At 40.5% G+C, this 23,629-nt stretch overlaps 1 protein-coding gene across 1 annotated transcript; it reads right to left on the bottom strand.

Moving 5' to 3' along the window:
* Positions 1 to 247: 247 nt before the first annotated feature.
* KPNA7 (karyopherin subunit alpha 7) lies at positions 248 to 23,296 on the bottom strand. Its single transcript, XM_006923344.1, has 10 exons — positions 23,231 to 23,296; positions 21,430 to 21,558; positions 13,832 to 13,914; positions 13,125 to 13,393; positions 11,693 to 11,775; positions 9,087 to 9,350; positions 7,389 to 7,622; positions 5,749 to 5,931; positions 2,444 to 2,590; positions 248 to 358 (listed from the first exon to the last, which is right to left on the bottom strand). The coding sequence occupies exons 1-10, from the start codon at positions 23,294 to 23,296 to the stop codon at positions 248 to 250; spliced, it is 1,569 nt and encodes a 522-aa protein (XP_006923406.1).
* Between the last annotated feature and the right edge of the window lie 333 nt (positions 23,297 to 23,629).

Genomic DNA, 23,629 nt, shown 5'->3' with positions numbered 1-23,629 from the left:
AAGTCTGTCTAGATTGCTACAGATCATTCTACTCAGTTTTGAAGATCTTACTTTGAGATCCTTAAAGGTAACCATTAAACCACATATTTTTAGGAGGTGAAATTCATATTGCTTTAAGACACAAGTGGTTTAACTGCATTTTTGATAGAAGTGACAGTGTCAAAAATTTTATTAACGTTCAGTTTAAAAAGCTTTATACCGGGGTACACCAAGATACAGGAGTGCTGCTTCTTAAAGAAGTTAACCTTCAGGGTTTGGTCCTTGGTTCAGAAGCTGTGGAGCTTTGGTAGTTTTTCAAGTACTTTAAGAATTCATGATCTTGGTCCAGGACTGGCAATATTGTGCCATTTTCTTCTTCCTTCAGGGGAGAAGAGATACTGTGACCCTTCTAGGCTCTCAACACATTACCACACAAGTGACTCCTTAACATCTTCTGTGGATTAGACTTTGCTCTAAATTGGCCTCAAGGCTCCCTCAGAGGAAAGACTGAAGGAGGGAACCATTGAAATTTCTCAGGATGGACCTTAAATGCAGTGTTTTTTTGTGTGTGTGATAAAACATACATTATAAAATCTACCATCTTTGATCATTTTTAAGTGGAGAGTTCAGTGGCATTAAGTACTTTCACATTGCTGTATAACCACCACCATCCATCTCCAGGACTTTTTTTTCTTTCCAAAGCACAACTCTGTGCCCTTTTAATGACTCCTCACTCCCTGGAAACCACCACTCTACTTCCTGTCTTTATGAATTTGATTACTCTAGGTCCCTCATGTAAATGAAATCATAAAGTATTTGTCCTTTTGTGTCTGGTTTATTTTTAAATGCAGTTTTGATACTCAGAACACTAGCCTTACAGTGAGTAAGGATACAAGTAGGTGTGGTTGTTACTTCTAGATGAGTCTTCAACCTGGATCCCTTATACAATTCTTATGAATCTGAACCTCCTTATTTAATAGACAGGTCTCCTAATTACAAGGTTTTCACAGAAGCTTTAAATTCAGATGATACTAATCACCACTCTGGGTCTTCTCTGCTTTGAGAGCATCCTTGGTCCCAGAACAAGATTAGCTGCTGCTGGTTAGCAACAATCACCACCATGGTAACACTTACTGTATGGCTTTGGATTTTGCTGATGATTCAAGTTTGACACCTAACAGAGTATCATTCACTCTTTAAACCCCTAACCCCATGTTTTACCTGGCCACTTGAGAATTTTGAGCTCATTTTCCTTATATGAAAAATATCTAACACAATGTAAATCAAAACCACATTTAGATACCACTTCACACCCATTAGGATGGCTATGATAAAAAAAGAAAAATTAGTATAGGTGAGGATTTTGAGAAATGGTAACCCTTGTAAGATGGTGTATTCACTATGAATAAGAGTATGGTGGTTCATCGAAAATTAAAAATAGAATTACCATATGATCTGGCAATTCTGCTTCTGAGTCTATACCCAAAAGAATTGAAGGTGAGAACTTGAGACATTTGTATTTCCATGTTCATAGTAACGTTATTAACAATAGCTAAAAGATAGAAATAACCCAAGTGTCCACCAACGCATGACTGGATAAAATGTGGTATATCCATACAATGGAACATTATTCAGCCTTAAAAAGGGAAGGCATTCTGACATTTGCTACAACAGGGATGAACCTTGAAGACATTATGCTAAGTGAAATAAGCCAGTCACAGAAAGACATATACTGTATGAATCCACTTAAGTGAGGTACATGGAGTAGTCATACTTACAGAGACAGAAAGCAAAATGGTGGTTACTGGGGTGGGTAGGGAGTTAATTTTTAATGGATACAGAATTTTGGTTTAGAAAGATAAAAAGTTCTGAGATGGACAGTGGTGATAGTTGCGCAGCAATCCGAATGTAAATACCACTGAACTGTACACTTTTTAAAAACTGTTAAAATGGTAAATTTTGTTATGTATATTTTACCGCAATAAAAGAGAGTTTAAAACAATGTCTTAGGTTATCTGATCATTATTCCCTGCTCCTACAGAGTTTGTCCCCAAACATTATATTCTAGAAAGAGACAAAATGCAGTTAGTAGCAAAACAATGTTTCAAAAGCTGGCCTGCCTCAGTTGTTTGTATTTTTCAATAATAAGTCACTTTAGCATCATATCCCCTCCTGTCCTACTCCCCACTCCAAAGGATGCAAGTAGGGAAAAAAGAGTGAAATTTGAAACCGTAGGCAACAGGACAAGCTTCTATGGGGCTAGGACAGGTTCCAGAAGCCTGTTCTATGCAAAGGCGGCCCACACAACACAGGGAGGGAAGAAACTCAGAGCTAAGTCACCAGAGAAGCCCATCTGTCCCATCACACACCTCACAGTGGCAGCGTAGGCACCTGCCAGCTGATCACCTGCTGAGGTGGCCCACCAGGAGGTATGGGCACTCTTTTACACTCAGAAGTTACCTACCTCACAAAAGTGGTTCTCTATAATACTCAAAGCAGTCAGGGCAACGTGTTGGTTCTCATGAAGTTGCAAAGCCTCGATTCTATCAACCCCACCAAGTTCTTCGATCAGGAGACACAGGTTTTCTTTCTCCGAAAGCTTCTCTGCTGCCTGGGGTTGGGAGAGAGAAGCAAGATTCTGGGCAAAAGCCTAAGAGGGTACAGCTTGGCCCGTGGATCTGACCAAGGCTCCTGCTCCAGGACAGGCAGTCTGGGCTTCACTTTTCCTAAACTGACATGATTGTCTTCCCGCTTTGGATATTTATATTATATGTACTTAGGTTTCTTTTCACCACACAAAATACACCTTTTTTTTTTTTCTGAATGCGCTGCCATCCATAAATATATCACTATTGCTATTTAGTAGGTATCCCATTTTATTTAATAGAAATTGTTTTAAATAACAGTTTGCAAGAATGTTCCAGCAATGCTGTGTAAATGCAGGTGTTCTGGCCCTGCACTCCCTGAGAGCATTGAGAGAGAAGCCAGGAAGCCCTCAGTAATGGCAGCCACACCACAGCAAACTGTGTAGTCCCCGGAAACAACGCGAGAGGGTTTAATCCAGTTCTGGTCATCGGATTTATCATGGGGCCTGCCTATCCATTCACTCCAACATATGTCTATACGCGATAAGTGAGGCACACAAAACTAGAAATACAGATGTGATTTAGAGAGGGCCTTTTGTAACTCATAATTGTTAGGGTGAAGAAAGTATAATCTAGTAAATGATCAGAGGTTTACGTTAGAGAAGATGTGCCCAGAAGCCTTGGAAAGTAATACAAGATCTTAATGAACAAGGCTGTGCCAGGTTGATCACGGGATAATGACATTCCCAGCAGAAGGACCATGAGGACAAAGTTTTGAAGGGGTAAGTGCTGGATCTTAGGAGAAGAGGGAGTAGTTCAGAGAAACAGCATATATGGGGAAAGTGGAGAGAGATAAAGAAAAAACTGTGCTGTCATATCTAGAAGGTCCCTGGCTTGCTTTTTTTATGAGCAGAAATAAAAAACCTCCTGTGGATCAAATTCATCATTCTTTGGGCCGTACTGTTTACCTGATGAGAGTCTGTACTGTCTATCTAAGCCTTGACACCCTCTAGGTCTATCTGTAGGTCCAAATGAGTTACTGATTTTGAGGGAAGAAACTAGGGCAGGAATCCACATGCTAGGTTAGCCTCAGAAAGAAAAGTGGGCCGTAGGGGACCACCCAGGGCAGCAGAAGCCCTGGAGAAGGATTTTGGACTTTAACAGCAAATGGCCCCAAAGTTACTTCAAAGAACCCCAGCTATACTCTGCTGCCCATTTGAAGCTTTCTGTCTCAGCTCGACCTTTCTAACGTACTGTCCCAAGTGCCTCTATCTTGGACTTCGCTGGTCCATCAGATGTGATTTGCTCAGACTCTCCCCAGAAAAAATCCCAAGTGTTTAATTTAAATGAAGCATATGAAGTTACATTTCTATAGCTCACAAGTGTGCTTTCACAAATTTGTTAGATCCAACTTTGTCAAGTCTCTACTCTTTGTCTGTGTGATTTGCTCAAAGTCTCAGTGTCTAGTTGGGCTATGTTTCAAATCTGTTCTTGACTCAGGTCTGTTCTTTCTAAGACAGTTACATGAAAAGGGTGCTTCAAGTGGGCTTTCAAAAGGAGTTCTCTGGTGTTACTTTAGAATTTTTCTAAAGGACCTTAACCAAGATGGTGCCAGATGGTCCCTGCCTCATGGTATTCATGCCTTTGTGTAGGCATGAGTGTTGAATAGGGCTGACCTGTGTAACCAAAAGGATGTTGTTGAAATGATACCCTTTATAGGTCCTAAAAGACACGGGGACTTCTACTTTGCTTTCTTAGATTATATGCTCTGGAGGAAGCCAGCTGACACGAGGTGAGGACACTCAGGCAGTCTTATGGAGAGGTCCATGTGGTGAGAATAACTTGCCAGGCATGTGAGTGAGCCATCTTGGAAGCTGATCCTGGAGCCTCCATCAAGCGTTCAGATGAGATTAAAGCCCCAGCTGACTGACATCTTGAACCTCACGAGAGACTCCGAGCCAGAACCTTCTAGCTGAACTCTCCCCTGATTCCCAACCCCAGGAACTGCGTGAGATGATGTTTGTTTGAAGCCACCAAAGGGTAATTTGTTATTTAGCAAAATAGAACTGACACAAATAGTACAAAAATATTGGCTTAACTTAACTTCATTTCAGAAGTAAGAATTTTCTAGACTTCTAATTCAAGGCTTTGTAGTCCATTTTCCCAGCCATATAGTTGAATAGAACAGGAGCTCCAGCATGGCCCCTGAGGATCGATCCCAGCTAACTTCCTGCTGCTTCTTTAAGTGTATCCTGTTTTAGTCTTCTAAAGGGCTTAGTTGTGGGGCTCATCGAATACTTTTTTCCTGCTTCAAAACTTCTTACTCAGAGTAAGTGACAGACCTTATGGATTTGGCCCCTGGGGGCCTTGAACCTGAACCCCCACCCCCATCCCAGTGCTTTGCTCTGCTCTGGCCACACCCTCCTCCTGCTCTTCCTTTCACCTAGAATGCTCTTCCCCAGATACCACAAGGCTTACTCATTTCTTTGAGATCTTTGTTCAAATGTTATTCCTCAGAGAAGTTTCTCCTGACTATTGCATGTCAGGGATCACCATGCCCTCCTCACTCTGAGCCATCACTGACTACTTCTTTACCAGATATAGTTACCTATCCCTCCCTACCTGATGTGTCTGTTCACCTCCCCACTACCACACAGCTCTATGAGACCGAGGACTCTGCTCTGCCATCTCTTGAGCATCTAAGCAGTGCAGGGCACAAAGACACTCTTTGAAAGGCCTCTTGCTATTCTTATCCATAGAATGTGTGGTCAGAGGGAGGGGATAGGGGAGTAGGGAGGAAAGAGAATTCTACTTGGGTTTTAAAAACCAAATCGTTTACTTATGCCATCACCATTTCTACACACGCACACGCACACACACACAAAATCCAGGTCAATGACAAACTTTAGTAGTTTTCAGTTTTGTTACTAATGACAAGTCAACACTAATGACAAGTCAACACCCAATTTGTTAGTTTGTTTTTTTGAGTATGTTGTTGTGGCTGTTAATTGTTTGGTTTGGTTTTTACAGTTAAAGACTCTCCATTGAAAATTAAAAGCAAAATTTACCAATGTCAAAAAGAAAGAAAGAAAGAAAGAAAGAAAGAAAAAAACAAAAGAAACAAATTAAATGCCTTAAGTTTAGAGATTGCTATTTAGAAAGCAGCCTGTTTAGAATGACTCACCTGGAGAAGAAAAGTGATGATGTCAAGGATGATGATGACAATTTTGGCGTCTTGGATGGTGAGCAGGTTTACCAGTGGCTCCAAGACTCCAGAGCGGACAAGCTGTATCAACTGGTCCACAGTGCCCCCCGTTGTGAAGTTAGCCACTGCCCAGATGGCCTCTTTCTGGACTTTAAAATCTCCCTGCAGAAAGAGAACATTTACATTCTTTACAGAGCCTGAAGAACTCACAGTGATGCTAACTTGGTTCAGTCTCCAGATAGGCTGGTGATGGCGAGGACTATATGTGAAATTTGCACAGAACACCTTGGCAACTTGCCTCTAGATCTTGAGCAGAAGACAGTGTCTTTGAGATGCCAAGAAAGAGGCAGGCAGACTCATTCGGGCTTTTAGAGGGACATTCTAGGTTCAAACAGACTCGTTTCCTTAAGTCAGGTTATGAGAAGAATAGAACCAAGGCAAACCAGTCCAGGCAATTGATGTAGATTAGGGATTATGCTTGAATTTGAGATTATAGCGGCCTATGTCTACATTTCTAGTCTTTCTGCCCCAGTAACACTTTGGGCCAGGAACTCCATAGCTACAAAGTTGAGCGGACAGATGTGATCTTGGGGACTGAGTCAGCACAGAGGTGACAGAAGAAGGTCACTGAAATATCACTCAATTCATCCCTTGTATTTATAAAAAGCATTTGGCCCAGAGATATGGGAGTAATTTATCACAGATCCTTCTATCCCTGGACAGAAGAATTATTCTCATTTTGTGGCCTGGGAAAATTGTGACCTCAGTTTAAAGCAAAAATCAAAAACCAAACAACTTAAGGCTCCAAGCAAGCTATAGTTCAAAAGGCACAGTTTGAAATAAGAGTATTTCTTGATTCATGACAAGATATTTCTGATTAGAATATGTACAGACTCACAGTAGAACACAGGATAGGAAGTGTCTAATAGATTGGAAAATGCTGTGATTTGGGTTGCGTACCTGGCCTAACTTTTCCTAGTTAATGAAAACCTGGGGCTCGCTATCCAACCTCAGAGCAGAAATGCCTAAGCGGGAAAACACAGCTCATCCATTAAAAGGTGGCAATAAGAAATGCTGATGATCAGAATTGTCCTGGGGAAAGGAAGTGGAAATCAGGAGGAAGAAGTAAGCTTTACTGTATTTCTACTTTTACCTGGATTTTCTGTGTATATTACCACTTTAATCAAGGTGATTTTTATGCACAAAAGGCCACCTGTCTTCAGTGTATAATATCACCATAACCAGATATGTTTTTCCTCCTACACAAAACAAAATCTTTTTCCTCCTTCATCAAGTAGAGAATGGATGGCACATTCTTTTAACACTACATAAAGATAAGCCATTTTTACCAGCTCAAGATTTTTCTGGATATTTGAGCTGTGGGGCCACCCTTTCATTGAACAATGCTTGTTTAGTTCTCTAAATTTTTCATGGATTGTCCAAAACGAGATGCCCCTACCCCTTCCTTTTTAAAGGAGAGCTAGAAAACTAAAGTTTCATAGCTTTGTTGTGATCTCAATTCATTTGCTTCTTAGCCTGTGTCTGAATTCCTGAAGGACTTCAATACAGGGCCAGTTTGAAAGCGGACTTTTGTGGTGGACACTGAGTGTGCCACTTACATTTTTTAGCAGAGCCACCAGGGGAGGCAGCATGTTGCAAGTGATCAGCTGCTGGATGTGCTGGTGGGGCCCCGCAGCAACATTGCTCACGGCCCAGGCTGCCTCCTTCTGGATGAAGGACTTAGGGTGTATCAGGAGCTGGGGCAGCACGCCCAGCACTCCTGCGTCAATGGCCACCTGGGTCTGGTGATCCGTTCCAGTGACGATGTTCCCCATGGTGCGGAGGGAGGGGGTCTAGAAGAACAAGATTAGAAGTGTAACTTTGTATTGCAAATATATTACAGTGGAAGGTGACAATCACACCGAGATCTGTGCCCTCTCAAACATGAGTCATGCTATGGCTGTCTGGAAGCCTGTGAACAATGATTATATCCATAACCCTTATTAATTCAGCAAACCGATGGCTATCGATATGGCTTAAAGGTACTTGACAGCCTCCCAACAGTTCTGGCTCAAGTGGGATAGAGGCCAAGGGATACCTTTATTAAGAAATATGCTGTCCTTTTTATATTCTTACACTGGGAAAACTGTGAAGTTGATTGTAGTGTTTATAATTTAATAACATCTACTGAATTTATATTTAGCACCACTGTCAAGTTTCTGCTATATATTTAATTGGAGCTAATGAGATCCCAATGGCATTTGTTGGTATCTTCACAACCCCCCTCTCAATAACTCTGAAGGTCCCCAGGATGGGTCTACGAATGGGCTCAAGATATCTGTCCTAGGAGGGTTGACTGTGGATTTATTTGTTTCTCTGTACTGTAGTGGCAGCTCAGCATGGCCCATCAACAGTTCTAGAGTTTTCCTAGCCTATTATGCTGTAGTGAGTATCTCACTACTCAAGTGAGAAATGAAAGTAGTGCCATAAGCTAATCACAGCCTTGCCAGGATTGGCATATAGGCCCTAAATCCTCAGAATAAGCAATTTATAGGGTTATAAATATAGGGTTATAAACGTGAACAGGCTCTGTTCACACCCTCCATGCCACCAGCACTAACTCTCAAACTAGCCTTGATATCTGAGGACTACTATACTAATCTCAGATTAGATTATCACTGAGGCTGCATAATACACAGTATTAGGCATAGAAATCAAAATGGGCACCCATATTTTAAACTACACTTTCAAGAAGTATATTATGTAAGCGACATGTTTTGTAACATAGCAAAGTATTTGATACTGGTTTTACTTACTGTTCACCTATATCTGAAGTAGTCTTAGAGAACTGGGAAGAGGATAAGAAGGAATTTCCTTCTATATTTGAGTAAGAAACTCAAATGTTACAAGAGCTTTACATTAATACACATACACACACACACATCCTGTATTAGCCAATTTGTTAGACTACTGGCATAGACCATTAGGAGGAAAGGCCTCAAAAGAAGAGTTCACTGGGTAGAGGGATTATAGGCAATTTTAATTTGGTGCTTTTCTATATTTTTTAGTTATCAGATTAAGAAAAAGTATGTTACCTAATACCCACTAGTGTTTTGGATCAAAATAGACTCGAGAGTCTGGCTTAGAGAGTAGCAGAGACCAGGGAAGAGCAGATGACAAGCTTTGCTCTAGGTGAAGGATTAGGGCTGAGTGTGGGAGGCCTGGGGGTGGGAAAGGAGCAGAGCTTGCTGAAGTGAATTCGACTCACGACTCTAATCGGGAGGCCCACACAGACATATGGGACCTGGGACGTTTACCAAGACATTGAGTTCTGAGCTGGTCATGAGCTCAACCAGCCTGGGCAGGACTCCTGTGTCAACCACGTGGCCAATGCGTTCATTGCTGCCTTCGGTGAGGTAGGACAGGGCCCAGCAGGTATCAGAAAGGACCTCGCTGTCTTTGTGTTGCAGGAGGTGGGAGAGGATGGGCAACATTTGCTCCACTGCCTTTTGGCAAGGGTACGGGTTCTTGTTTCGGCACAGGTTGGACAAGGTCCACGTGATGTTCCGCAGAAATGTAATCTGTAACGAGAAACTGCTTCAGGCATCAGGTGCAGGGAAGAAAAAAATGCAAACAGCAGTGTGTCCTTGCCATCTTTAATCAATATTATTGACCAGCACGAACCAGAGCATCTGAGCTTCAAACAGGAATTTTTTCTAGGTCATGATGTATACTAGGAACACAGAGAATGACCTTTATGCTTTCTATTCAAATGTTAGATGGAGGTTTCCTTATATTCTTCAAAATGTCCTTTCCAACTCCACTCAATTGATGACCTCATTTCATTTTTCATTGGCAAAACAAAGTTGAAGCAGGAGTTACTTGTTCTTCCCACCAGTCTATAACCAACATGTCATAACCATACTTCTGATCTTCTATTCAAGGATCAAGAGAATCTTACCGTGCCTACGGATTCCATCGCTTTGTGCCCTTAAAGATTCTGTCTCCAGGATGACCCCTCTTCCCTAGATCACTCCTATCCATATAAAAACACCCTCTGCAAACTTCGACCGTGACCCTTGGCACCCTCCCTGCCATCGCCCCACTTTTATTTTTCAGGGTCCATCCTTGAGGAGCCATCTGTATCCGCCACTGACCTTGTGGCTTCCCATCTGTGTTTCCACCCCATTTAGTCTGGTTTTTGCCCTTACTTCTTTGTAGTTGGTGATGAAATCAGCTCCTTCCAAGTCATCAAATCCCAGAGTTGCTTTCCAGTCCTAAATTTACTGTCCCTCTCAGTTGTATTTAGTAGCATCTGTGACACCAAACCTGGTTTTCTATTATCGAATGAGCTATTTCTTCTCAATCTTCTTGGCAGGTCTGCCTGACTTCTGAAGGTCAGAGCCCCCAGGACTTGGTCCTGGGCTCTCCTCAAGCTCTAGGTCAGGGGTTGGCAAACTTTCTGTAAAGGGCCAAATAGTAAACATTTTCACCTTTGCAGGCCCAGAGATTCTCTCTGTTAGAACTAGTCAACTCTGTCTTTGTAACACTACAGAAGCCACAGATGATATATATGTAAATGAATGGGTATGGCTGTGCTCCAATAAAACTTTATTTACAAAAGCAAGTAGCTGGCCAGGTTAGGTTTGCTGACCCCTGCTCTAATTGATCTTGTTCAGCTGGATGACACAATTTTCTAGACTTGAAAATCCACTGACGTTGCTGCAATGGTACCTCTCACTCGCTTTGATTTAATATATATGACTAAGGCTCTGATTTCCTCTTCCCTCCATCCTCCTCATTTCTCTAGGACAGTCATCTAAATAATCTGACCCAGAACCTGGGGCATCCTTGCTTTTTTTTTTTCTCACTTCTATGTCTAGAAGAGTGGTACCCACGATCCATCTGCTTCACCATTTCCCTCTGCTTTAATCCTACAACAAGCAGCCAGAAGGGTCTTTCTGAAAGATCAGACCATTTCATTTTCTGCCTTGAAACACTCTAAAGTAGGGGTCCCCAACTAGTAGTGGTCTGTGGCCTGTTAGGAACAAGGCCACACAGCAGGAGGTGAGTGGCACGTGAGAGAAGCTTCATCTGTATTTGCAGCTGCTCCCCAGTGCTAGCCTCACTGCCTCAGCTCCACCTCAGATCATTGGGCATTAGATTCTCATAGGAGCACTGGTCCCTTGTGCTGAAAAGGTTGGGACCACTGCTCTAAAGGCTTCCTTGTGCCACCTGGATGATGTCCAAGTCCCTTGCCCTACTTCCCATCTTACACTGAAAAGGTTGGGACCACTGCTCTAAAGGCTTCCTGGATGCTGTCCAAGTCCCTTGCCCTACTTCCCATCTTACGCTGCTCTCTCCTTGAAAACTCCCTTGGTCATGCTGGCCGTTTTCAGAATCAATCATATCAGGTTTTCTCTCACCTTGAGGCTAGGCGTGTATTTCCTTGGCTTTTGGAAGCTACCTTCTCTTCATTTTTTGTTTGAGGCAAAGCTAGAACCCAAATTTAATTTCTAATCCAGGGAGTCCTCTCTTGTTGCCACATCAATCAACTTTGACTTTAAGCTTCAAAACCTAGACCCTGTTATTTAGGAAAAGAACTGGTGAGCCACTAATTCTATCTGTGACCCTTGAATAGAGAGCTTAGTCATCTACTTTTGCAGGACTATAAGCTTAGAAAAACCTTAATGGACTTCTTCCAATGTCCTCAAAAGAAAGATCAGCCCTATTGCCTGCTGAGGACAAATTTGGATCAATTTCTACCCAAAGTGATGTTCAGTCCTAGGACTTCTTTATAATTGCCATCATAAGGGGCCAGGCAGTAACCACATGGCCCAACATTGATTCGGAAGAACTTCCTCAATTTCTGAACTTTGGGAACTTCTTACCTAGGTAGGTTTTCTAATTTAAAGACACTCACTGGTATGGTTGATGAGACCAGGGCCAGTAGATGTGGGATGGCATTGCTTGAGATAACAAAATCTCTTAATTCTGGGCCATCACCTACAAATAGATAAGAATATGACATTCAAAGAAGGAACAAAGAGAATCCTAGGGTAGGTGACTTATTTTTTAAAAGTCTGTGTAAAATGTGAGAGTCTAAAATTCATTCCTGTATTGGGTGTGTAGGCAGTATAGCCCTGAACTGGATCCTGGGTCTCCAACATGCTAGTTGGGTAGACTGGCCTGGTGTGGGAAGCAGGTACCACACCGCAGCAATTGCCATAGGCAGAGTCTGTGGATGCATAAAGAAGCCAGCCAACTGGGCCCAGACAGTGCATTCTAAATGCTGAGGGCATTTTACAGCATGGTTCTCAGGAAGACAAAGGCCATTGCATACCAAATTGTCTTCCCAGAAGACTTTGACACAGGGCAGTAGCTTCCAAATGCAACTCAGAACAAAATCTAGGAGCTACCTAGGTGTTAGCCATCAGCTATCTGTGACTTTGGCTAAAATACCAATTTTAGACCACTAGAAGTCACCATTGGGCAAGGCAAAGTTAAATTATACCACCCAATTTTGCCTGTTCCTTACTGAATCAAGCAAGATAAGAGACAAAGTTTCTGCAATAGGTGCCTTATTTCTGAAAGCATTTAAAAAACAGACTGATTTTATATTCTGTGTTTGCTAATCCCAATATCTGAAGTCCTTGGAGGTCTAATCATACTATTTGTTTCTGCTGACTCAGTCACAGTGGGGTGTTGATTCTCTGAACTTGAAATGCTAATATTTGGCTGATCTTATTTTGTCAAAATCCTGAGAGATGCAACTGAGTTCGTTTCCCCCAGAGAGCACTGTATTAATATTCAGCCAGAAATCCAGGAGCTTCCAACTCTGCAGCACTAACTCCAGCTTGTGCTTTCCTGGACCACACAGGGAATACAGCATTAAGTCCCAAATCTACAAGGCCAATTTTAGAACTATGTTTGTAGGCGAGACTTTTACCCCAAGCAAAGAAATTTTTTTGTATGTTCCTTTGGCAACTTTCACTGGAGGTAGAATTCTTTTAGGGTCCTGGGTTATGTAAGGGTCTGTCATAAAGCATACGCTGCATGAGTCAAAGGCTTGTGTTTTGTTCCTGAGCCATTAAGACTTGAGGCTGTAGGACCTGGTACTAGCAGGTGATCCTAGGCAGCCTGTAGCTTAAATATGCACTGTATTATCTGGTTTCAGCTTCAATTTCTGGGCTCTGAACTTGACTCTGAATTTTGGAAAGCCAGTTGTATTTTCCTCAGCATTTCTAGGCATTTATACTTAAAATACCAAGTCTGAAATACTATCTAAAGGATGCCCATGACATGCCACATGCCCATCCCACTATTTTCTTAGCCCCCTGAGGGGATAGTCTCACCTGCTATATTTCCAAGGGCCCACACTGCCTGCTCACACACAGTCATATGCGGGGAGGACAGGAGCCCAACCAAGGGCCGGATGGCCCCTGCTTCCACAACAGCCCGAGTCTGCTCCGAAGTCCCCGATGCAATGTTGGTGAGAGCCCAGGCTGCCTCAAACTGCAGGCAGGGGTGAAGTGATGACTTCAGGAACTCCACCAGCCTGGGAATGAGCCCCGCTTCTACAATCAGTTTTAGAGGAGGGTTCCTTTCCCGGGATAGTAATTTCCTTTGCAATGAGAAAGAAACAAAACAAAAACCAAAAAGCAAGTCACGTGAATCAGGTTACTAGAATCTCCTTTCTAGATGTAGTTGGCATTCCCAGCTACCACGAGAGACAAACCGCTGGGCCAGAGCTACTTAATATCCTAGAGTTTAGCCTATAGCACTTTGCAGTGGTGAAGCAACATTTTCCCTTTCAGGTATTATCTATCACTGAGATTTCTGTAGAGGCCAATTCAAATTAAGCTATTCATCTCTGACAACATTTGTATATCTTAAGTTGTTTTCAAGGACAGTGTAGAGGAGATATTTTGTCTCACTTTTGGATGGACTAGCCTTTCCTTATATTGTGTCGGCATTCTGCTACTGTCAAGAAACCAAATAGGCCACTGGAGCTCATTTCTAGCTATGAACCTGTAAATAGCAGAAGTCTGTTTGGTGATACCTGGCTGCCTGGGTGGCCTGGAAATATAGGTCTGGATCTGAGGCATTCACACCATTGATTATTTCTTGCAGGGTGAGGCTGACCTGCAAGGAGACACACATATTTAGGTCAGAGTTTCTGCCAAAAGGAACCAAGGTGGTCATCTAATCTAGCCATCTAACTGATTAGAGCAAGCTGGCTTGAACAGTATGCCCCAGTCTGCATGCTGGTCTATATTAGGGAAGGGAAGAACATTTGGTGGATTCATAGAACTCTTGGACACTCCTCGCGCTCTGGGAGAGAGGTAATACCTATCTCCACTTGGAACCCCAGCCCCTTTTTACTACATGCAGTATGAACACGCTAATGGATGTCAACAAAAATGATAGCGTAAGGACCTCCAAAAACTCCCTCCTCCATTAAAACAAGAAAACTGACAATAGTCAGAATCAACTTTTCAGAACTCTAGAAACTGACCAAAGGCCTGCAGCAATTTGTTTTATTCAAGCCTAAGAAAATTTTCCTATTCAAGAAAAATGACTAGGTCTAAGTAAGAACAGTGAGCATTGTGATATTTTGCCTTATCTTATTCCCACCCACCTCCAGCTCCACAGTAGCCTTGAAAACCGATAGCTCAGTAGCCACTGGAGAAGGCAAAATGTGTTGGATGCTCCCTTAAAATCTCATTCCCAGAGAATTATTATTTGACCTGTCCGGTAGTTTCCTGGGAGATCCCATTTGTAAGATTTTCTTTATTTTGACTCAGATCTCACACAGTACAAGTCTTTTCTCTGAGGGTATTTGTTAAAAAATAATTAAATAAGTAAAGTTATTTAACTTCACAACTGCTTGGGGAAGGGGGGATGTTGAATAATAGTCAGGGCAAACAATAGACTAACCAAAAAACCTAAAAGGAAAAGCTAGAGAATGAGATGTTCATTGAGGGCTTTGAAAGCTCTGACATCCTGAAAATCTAGAAGGCCTTATGCATATACAGGGCTATGTACATGCTTACAAAAAGCTGAGAAGGCCCTAAGCTCTCACCTCTGACTGGCTCTGATGCTACGTGCAAGCAGACAGGGAAGATTTAAAGCAGGGTTGTCAACTGCCTGGCTGAGTGTTGAAGGCATGCCACAGTATGCACACAGACCCCTCAGCAAAGACTGGTTGAACGTTTAGTTCCAAGGGTTTAAGGAAATCTTTCCAATCATTAACTGACCCCTAAGCTAACTGAACAGAGAACTCAATGGTCACATAAGAATACAGACTTTACAAAACTAGTTCAGAAGTCACGGAACAAACAAATGACAACCAGCAACAACAAAAATCCCTGGGCAAAAGGGGATCTGATATCCCAAGTGACCACATTGGATTACTGAAAATGACCAATTGTCTAAGAAATTGTAAGACATGCAGAGTACAGCAGGCACACATGAAACAAAACAAAACGATCAATAGAAACTGTCCCTGAGGAGCCCAAACATTAAACTTACTAGACAAAGACTTTAAATATGTTCAAAGTAAAGAAAACCATGTCTAAAGAACTATAGGAAAGTATGAGAATGATGTCTTGCCAAATAGAAAATATGATAGGAATTATAAATAGGAGCCAACTAGAAATTCTGGAATTGGAAAATACAAAAACTGAGATGAAAAATTCACCAAAGGGGCTCAAGGGCAGATTTGAACACAGAAAATAAACAATTGGTAAACTTAAAGATAGGTCAATTGCGATTATCCACTCCGAGAAAGATAAGTAAAAAAGAATAACAATGAAAATTAACAGATCCTTACAGATCTGTGGGACACCACCAAGCATACCAACATATGATGCATAATAGGATGGAGAGAGAGAATGGGGCAGAAAGAATATTTGAAGAAATGATTTCCAAAAACTTACCAAATTTGACGACAAATTAGTCTATACATTCGAGTAACTTAAAGAACTCTAAATAGGAAAAACTCAAGAGATGAACACCTGGACACATCATAATCAAACTATTGAAATCCAAAAACAAAGAGAAGATCTTAAAATCAGCAAAAGAGAAGCAACACATCACATATAAACTCTCGGTAAGATTGTGAGCTGACTTATTACCAGAAAGTATGGAGATCAAAGAGCAGCAGGATGACACATTCTAAATGCTGAAAGAAAGACTGTCAAGCAAGAATTCTATATGCAGCAACCTATCATAATACAGTGAAGGAGAAGATAAGACATTCTCAGATAAACAAAACAGAAAGTCATTTATTAGGAACTCACTCTACAAAGGAGTTCTTCAGGTACTAGAAACAAGACAATAATTCAAGTCACGTTAAGAAATAAAGAACACCAGTAAAGATAAATATATTGGCAAATACAAAAATCATACACAAATATAAATATTTTTGATTGTAACTCTTTTCATATGATTTAAGACAGCTGCATAAAACAATAATTATAAATTTATATGGGTGGATACATATAAATGTGTAAAGAGGTAACTTGTATGACAATAAGAGCAAAAGGAGGTGGGGTGAATGAAGCTATATAGGAGAAAATTTTTTTATATTATTGAAATTAGATTGACATTACTCCAAACTAGGTTGTTTTAAGATGTTAACTATTCCCAGGACAAAAACTAAGAATAATTTTAAAAATACGGCAAAAGAAACAGGGAAATTAAAATACTAAGCTAGAAAATATCTATTTAACATAAAAAACAGTAATGGAGGAATAAAGGCAAAAACAAACATAAGACATAGATAACAGCAAAATGGCAGACATGAGTTCTATTTTTATCAGTGATTGCATTAAATGTAAATATATTAAACACTCCCAATAAAAAGCAAGAATTGGCAGCTTAAAGTTTTAAAACATGACCAATTACGTGCTATCTACAAGAGACACACTTTAGATTCAAAGGAACAAGTGGGTTGAAAATAAAAGAACTGAAAGCAATATGCCATGCAAACAGTAACCGAAGAGAGCTAGAGTGGATATACTAATATTAGACAAAACAAACTTTAAGACAAAAATTTTTACTAAAGACAATGACATTTTATAGCAATCAATTTATCCAACAGGAATACAATAATTATAAACACATATGCATCTGTCAACAGCCCTCAAAATACATGCAGCAAAAACAGACAGAACTGAAGAGAGAAATTGAAAATTCAACAATGATGGCTGGAGACATCGAACCCTGCTCTCAATAATAGATGGAACACCTAGATAGAATATCAAGTTAACAAAAGACTTGAACAACACTACAAATCAACCAGATCTCACAGATGTCTACACTACGGAACAGGAGAATACATATTCTTTTCAAGGGCATGTGGAATGTTCTCCATGATAGGCCATGTGTTAGGCCTTAAAACATGTCAACAAATTTATAAAGAATGAAATCATGCAGAGTATGTTTTCCAACCACAATGGAATAAAATTAGGAACCAATGATAGAAGAAAATAGAAAATTCACAAATATATGGAAATTAAACAACAAACCCCTAAATAATCAATGCATCAAAGACGAAATCACAAGGGAAACTAGAAAATAGTTTTTTTTTTGAAACTAGAAAATAGTTTTTGAGATGAAACAAAAACAGAAAAACTGGTAAGCTACAGCTAAAGCAGAGCTTATAGGGAAATATATAGCCATAAATGCATAATTTAAAACATAGAAAAATCTCAAACCCATTATCTAACTTTATACCTTAAAAAAAAAAACAACTAGAAAAATAAGAGCAAACTAAATTCCAGCAGAACAAAAAAAATATATTAAATACTAGAGTGGAAAGAAATGAAATGAAATGGAAAAATGGTGGTGGTGGGGCAAGGATTGTGAAACCAAAAGTTGGTTCAAAAGATCAATAAAAATGACACATCTTTAGCTAGGCTGACCAAGAGAAAAAGAGAAGACTCAGGTTATTAAAACCAGAAAGGAAAGTGGGGACATTACTACTAAACTTACAGAAATAAAGATTAGAAACTAGATGAACAGAATATGCCAACAAATTAGATAATCTAATAAGGGGCAAATTGCTAGAAACACACAAACTAGCAAAAGTAACTCAAGAAGAAATAGAAAGGAAAAAAAAATATTACACAAAGAGAAGCATAGGTACTAGTGAGTTTTACCAAACAGTTAAAGAGGAATTAACAGTAATCCTTCATAAACTCTCAAAAAATAGAAGAGGAGGGAACTTTTAGCTCATTTTATGAGTCCAGCATTACCTTGATACCAAACCAGAGTAAGACATTACAAGAAATAAGTACAAACCAGTATCTCCCATTTTATTTACTGATAAAAGACTGAAAGCTTTTCCCTTAAGATCAGGAACAAGACAAGGATGTCCAGCCTTATTACTTTTATTCAACATAATATAGGAAGTTCTAGAAAGGCTAATTAGGCTAAATAATTAAAAATAAATAAATAAAAAACAAACAAACAAATAAATGGCATTTGGATTGGAAAGAAGTAAAACCATCTCTGTTTGCAGAGACATGATCTTAGATGTAGAAAATCCTGAGGAATCTACACACACACACACACACACACACATTTAGAATGAATAAACAAGGTTTAGGTAAGTTGCAAGGTTAACGTACAAAAATCAATTTTATTTTTTTATACGTTAGCAATGAACAATGCAAAATTAAAATTAAGAACAATTTTATTTACAATAGCATTTAAAAATAAAATATTTAGTAATAAATTTAACAAAAGTGTAAAATATGCTGAAAATCTCAAATAAATTTAGAGAGGATCTAAATAAATTGAAAATTATCCCATGTTCATGAATTGGAAGACTTAACATCATTAAGATGGCAATACTCCACAAATTGATCTATAGATTCAAAACAATGTCCATTAAAATCTGAGCTACATTTATTGAAGAAATTGACAAGCTGGTTCTAAAATTCACGTGGAAATGTATGGAATCCCGAACAGCCAAATAATCTTGAAAAAGAACAAAGTCGAAAGACTCACACTTACCAATTTCAAAAGCCAACTACAAAGCTACAGAAATCAAGTCTGTGTTGTGCTGACATAAGGATAAACATGTAGATCAATGAAAGAGAATTCAGAGTCCGCAAATACACCATCACATTTATGGTTAATTGATCTTTGCCAAGGGCATTAAGACTGTTCAATGGAGAGAGGATAGTCTTTTCAACAAGTGGTGTGGGGACAACTGGATACTCACGTGCAAAACAATGAAATTAAATTAATTCAAATTTCAAATTAATTCAAAATTCACAAAAAATTAATTCAAAATGGACCAATAACCTAAATATAAGAGCTAAAACCATAAAACTCTTAGAAGAAAAGACAGAGTAAATCTTCATGACCTTGGTGGATTCTTAGATATGATACCTAAAGGACAAACAGCCAAAGAAAAAAAGAGATAAATTGGACAGCTTCGAAGTTTAAAACTTTTATGCTTCAAGGAACCTATCAAAAAAAGTGAAAAGAACCATAGAATAGGAGAAAATATTTGCAAGTCATATCTGGTATCAAGGATATATAAAGAACTTTTACAACTCAACAATAAAAAGACAAATTACTTGATTTAAAAAATGAGCAAAACATTTGAATAGACATTTCTCCTAAGAAGATATACACATAGCCAATAAGCATGTGCAAAAATGCTCATCATTAGTCATTAGAAAAACGTCAAAATCATAATATAGCCCTTTGCACCCCCTAGATAGCTATAATCCCAAAATGGACAATAACAAGTGTTGGTAAGAATGTTAGAATGTACAATGGTGCAGCTACTTGGGAAAACAGTTAGCAGCATATTTGTTTCCTATTGCTTCTATAAAAATTGGTACAAATTTAGTGGTTTAAAAGAACATAAACTTATTCTCTCATAGTTCTGGAGATCAGAAGTTCATAATCAGTTTAATTGGATTAAAGTCAAAGTGTTGGCAGGGCTGGTTCCTCCTGGAGGCCGAGGGGAGAATCTTGTTTCCTTGCCTTTTTCAGCTTCCAGGGTGCCCACCTGTGTCCCGTGGCATGGGACCCCTCCCTTCATCTTTAAAGCACAACATACTAATCTCTGCTTTCATCATCATATCACCTTCTGCTCTGACTTGTCCTTCATCCTTCTTATTATAAGGATCGATGTGATTACATTGGACCCATCATATAATCCAGGATAATCTCCCCAATCTCGAGATCCTTAATTGTGTCTACAAAGTCCTTTTTGTCATATAAGGTGACAACCATAGGGTTCTGGGGATTAGGAGATGGAGACGTTTGGGCAGCCATTATTCAGCTTACCACAGGCAGTTCCTTAAAGAGTTCAATATAGAGTTACCATGTGACCCTATTCTATTCCTAGGTATGTACCCAAAAGAATTGAAAACATGTTCACATAAAAACTTGTACACAAATGTATATAGCAGCATTATTCATAATAACCAAAAAGTAGAAACAACTCAAATGTCTATCAGCTAATGAATGGATAAATAAAATGTGTCATGCCCATACAATGAAACACTCACTACTCAGCCACAAAATGAATGAAGCACTAATAGATACTACAATATGGTTGAACCTTGAAAACATGATACTCAGTGAAAGAAGCCAGACACAAAAGGGCATATATATTATGTGATTCCATTTATAAGAAATATCCAAAATAGGTAAATCTGTAGGGACAGAAAGTAGATTTGTGGTCACCAGGGGGAAGAAGGATTGAGGGGTGACTGCTTAATGGGTATGGGGTTTCAATTTGAGGTGATGAATATGTTGTGAAATTAGCTAGTGGTGATGGTTGCACAGCCTTGTGAATAGACATACTTCAAAGGGGTGAATTCTATGGTATATGAATTATATTTTAGTTTTTTTAAAGGCATGCTAATAGAGGATAAAAAAGAAAACAACTCCTTCATTTTGTAGTTTCATCTTCCTTGGGTGGACTCTTAGGGACTATCCTAGACAAGTGAAGCTAAGGAGAGATATGGTGCAGAGTCCTACAGCAACTCAGAATGGTTACAGCTACTCTATTCGATGGCCAAGAACAAATGTTGGGTCCACTTGCCCGGATTGAACCAATCTCTGCCCTCTAAGCCTGGCGCAGCGGAGTGATGCACGTGGATAGTGAAAGAGGGACACAGACAGTGGCGGATCATAAAAGGCATGACGATACACGCTACTGGAGTTCTAAGAAGGGGAACCTCCTGGTCAGGGCATTCTAGAAAGGACTTGCAAAAACAGTGTTGGCCAGGAAGTCAACCCAGGATTTGTACTGAGTGAGGTTAGGGTGGATGGAGAAGGCTGACAGCAGGGAGCAGTATGCAAGTCCCCTGCAAGTCCTCACATGTTAAGAAGACGCCTCTTAAGAGAAACTTCATGACCCCTCATTTCCTGTTTCTGGCTAAGTGGTGGCAAATAAATTTTCCCTGTTAGAATACAGATCCTAGACTCACAGCCACAAAGATAAGGACCCTTAGCTTTCTGGCAAAACCAGTTTGACATTAATCATTATCTCTCCACCCCTTTCCTTCAAGACCCTCAATCAGAGCTTGTAAGTTCAGAACCAAACATTTTCAAGCCAGAGAAACTTCCTAAGGATATTATTTTACACACAAGTGCTCTAAACGCCATGTTCCAGCATACCTCTTTGGTTGGTTGTTCAGAAGCAGGGTCAGGAGAGAGGCTGGTGATATTTCTTCTCTTTAAGGCCTGCTCATCCTTCTTGGCCTTCCGGAGCTGCAGGCTGACCACTATCCGCTGGTGCCGCCTTGCCTAGTGAGGGATAGAACTGGTACACTCAGGACTAGGAAGCCAGGCTGTTGTCATGTTTATTCTTTAGAACACCGTATAAAGCATCTGATGTCATTTCACGGATGCAACAGGCTGGAAGAGTTATGTTCACACGGCTAGTCTCAGCTTGATTTACCTCCTCTGCTTTCTCCTACTACACCATAGATAGGAAAATAGTCAATCTTCCCAAAGTAAAGATCACATAAACCGATGGCGAGCCAGGATTCTCAACTGTAGAGACATCTGAGCAAAGCACCCATGCCCTGAGTCTAAGTGCATCTTCACTGGTGCAGACTAGCTCCTGGAGAGCAGGCCTGGGCCTTCCGCTTGTGCGCTGACAGCTGGGGCTGTGAATGGAACGCCCAGGCCCGGATGCCCCTGACCATGACCACTGTTAGGGAATTGCTCTCTACCTCATTCAAACCTTGATCCAGTCCCAAGAGTTTTACTTGGAGACCAGAGTGAGGGAAATTAAAATTAAAAATATAAACAACCCTCTTTATACCAAGTGAAACTCAGACCTTATAATATTGAGAATCCTGGGGAAATGATCTAACCTATGTGGATAGACGAGTTTTAGGTTGAAGGCTTTTAAGTGTTAATTTAAGGAAGTTTATATATATTAGCTATTTTGGCTCCTTACACAAGCCATGTACTTCTTGCTTGAAAATAGGGTCACTGTAGTGTTATCTGACAAGGCAGTGACACCTTTGGGGCCCACTGAGCCAATTGTACTGTTGCCCCATCACTAAGTGGTCCCTGTGTATTCTCCCTTCTCATCTCCTGGCCCTTCCCTCTGCTCTCCACAGAGGGTTCAATTCTTTTGTTCTAGTTGGTTTCCTTTCATCTGTAGTGGTCTTGGGAGCCAGACAGTGATGCTTGTCTGAAAGGGTGTAACAGTGATTTGGCTCTGAGTGGTATCCTAACTGGCCAGCTGTGACCCTGTGCTTTCTCATCCTCACCTGTCCTTCAGATTCCCAAGACATATTCAACCTTGTATGATACAACAATCAATATACACAGATGTGAGACACAGAGCTAGAGCCAGAAAACTGAGACCAGAGAAACTTAACGAGAGTTAGAATCCACACACAGCACAGGCTCCCTGCCCCAGGCCCTTGTGCTTGGCCCAGCGGCTAGAAGAACAGTCTGGACGTTTCAATTCCGAGTTCTATTTCTGGAAGACACGCTTGCTGGCCATACTGTATTGCAAACATTTTAGCTCCTTGGTAAGCCTTCTTGACATGAGTAACTGCAGCTAAGCATTTGATGCCAGGCATTTGACGTTGCTATGCATTCCCTAAGAGGAAGTTATCAGCCCTGTTTCATAGATGCAAAAACTAAAGCTCTGCATTAATAGTTTCAAGATCACATGGAGACCTTGATTTAAGCCAACAGTTGCCTGACTCCCAAGTCCTTGAACTTTCGTACTCCTCACCCTCAATATTTTATTACAAAAATCTCAAACACACAGAAAGAAAATTTGAAAGGATTATTTGGTGAACACCCATGCGCCTATCCACAATGAACATTTTGCTCTATTTGCTTTGTCACCCTCTTCTCTCCACCCTCCACTCCATTTTTGATGCATTTCAGTCACGTGCTTTTTACTGTGCTAGTCCTTGATAAAGTGAGGCAGTTGCTTCATACTCACAGACGCATCTTTGCCTCTGTACTTAAATTTTCTCAGTCTCTCTTCTGGAGCTTCTAAAGTCGGCATGTTGACTGGAATAAGTAAACCACCTGTCGGCAGGACAGTTACAAAGAGATATTCAGTGTCCATTGTGTGGGTTATTATGTTAAAGCTGTTGAGCTCTAAGCCCTTAGAGGACTCACAGGGGAATGGAGAGCAGACTCAGGAAGTCCGCTTCCACAGGCATCAACATGCCAGGTCAGTAGGTGATGAGCACTGTGGGAACTTGGAGGGGAGCAGCCCTGGGCTACAGGAGTACAAGAAACCTCTTAAAGGCAGTGTAGTCTGAACCAGGCCTTTGATGGCTCAGGTAGGCTGGAAGTAAAGTACTGAACCTTCCATGTGGCTGTGTCCAAGGAG

The sequence above is a fragment of the Pteropus alecto genome, unplaced genomic scaffold (assembly GCF_000325575.1).
Source record: "Pteropus alecto unplaced genomic scaffold, ASM32557v1 scaffold78, whole genome shotgun sequence".
Classification (NCBI taxonomy): domain Eukaryota; kingdom Metazoa; phylum Chordata; class Mammalia; order Chiroptera; family Pteropodidae; genus Pteropus; species Pteropus alecto.
This window is presented reverse-complemented; position numbering and strand designations above follow the sequence as displayed.

Coding starts and splice junctions, on each gene's coding strand:
- KPNA7 (XM_006923344.1), bottom strand. CDS start 23,296: ATGCCGACTTTAGAAGCTCCAGAAGAGAGACTGAGAAAATTTAAGTAC. Junction 13,394..13,831: donor CAGGCCACCCAGGCAGCCAG/GTATCACCAAAC, acceptor CTCATTGCAAAG/GAAATTACTATCCCGGGAAA. Junction 9,351..11,692: donor TGGTCTCATCAACCATACCA/GTGAGTGTCTTT, acceptor TTCTCGTTACAG/ATTACATTTCTGCGGAACAT.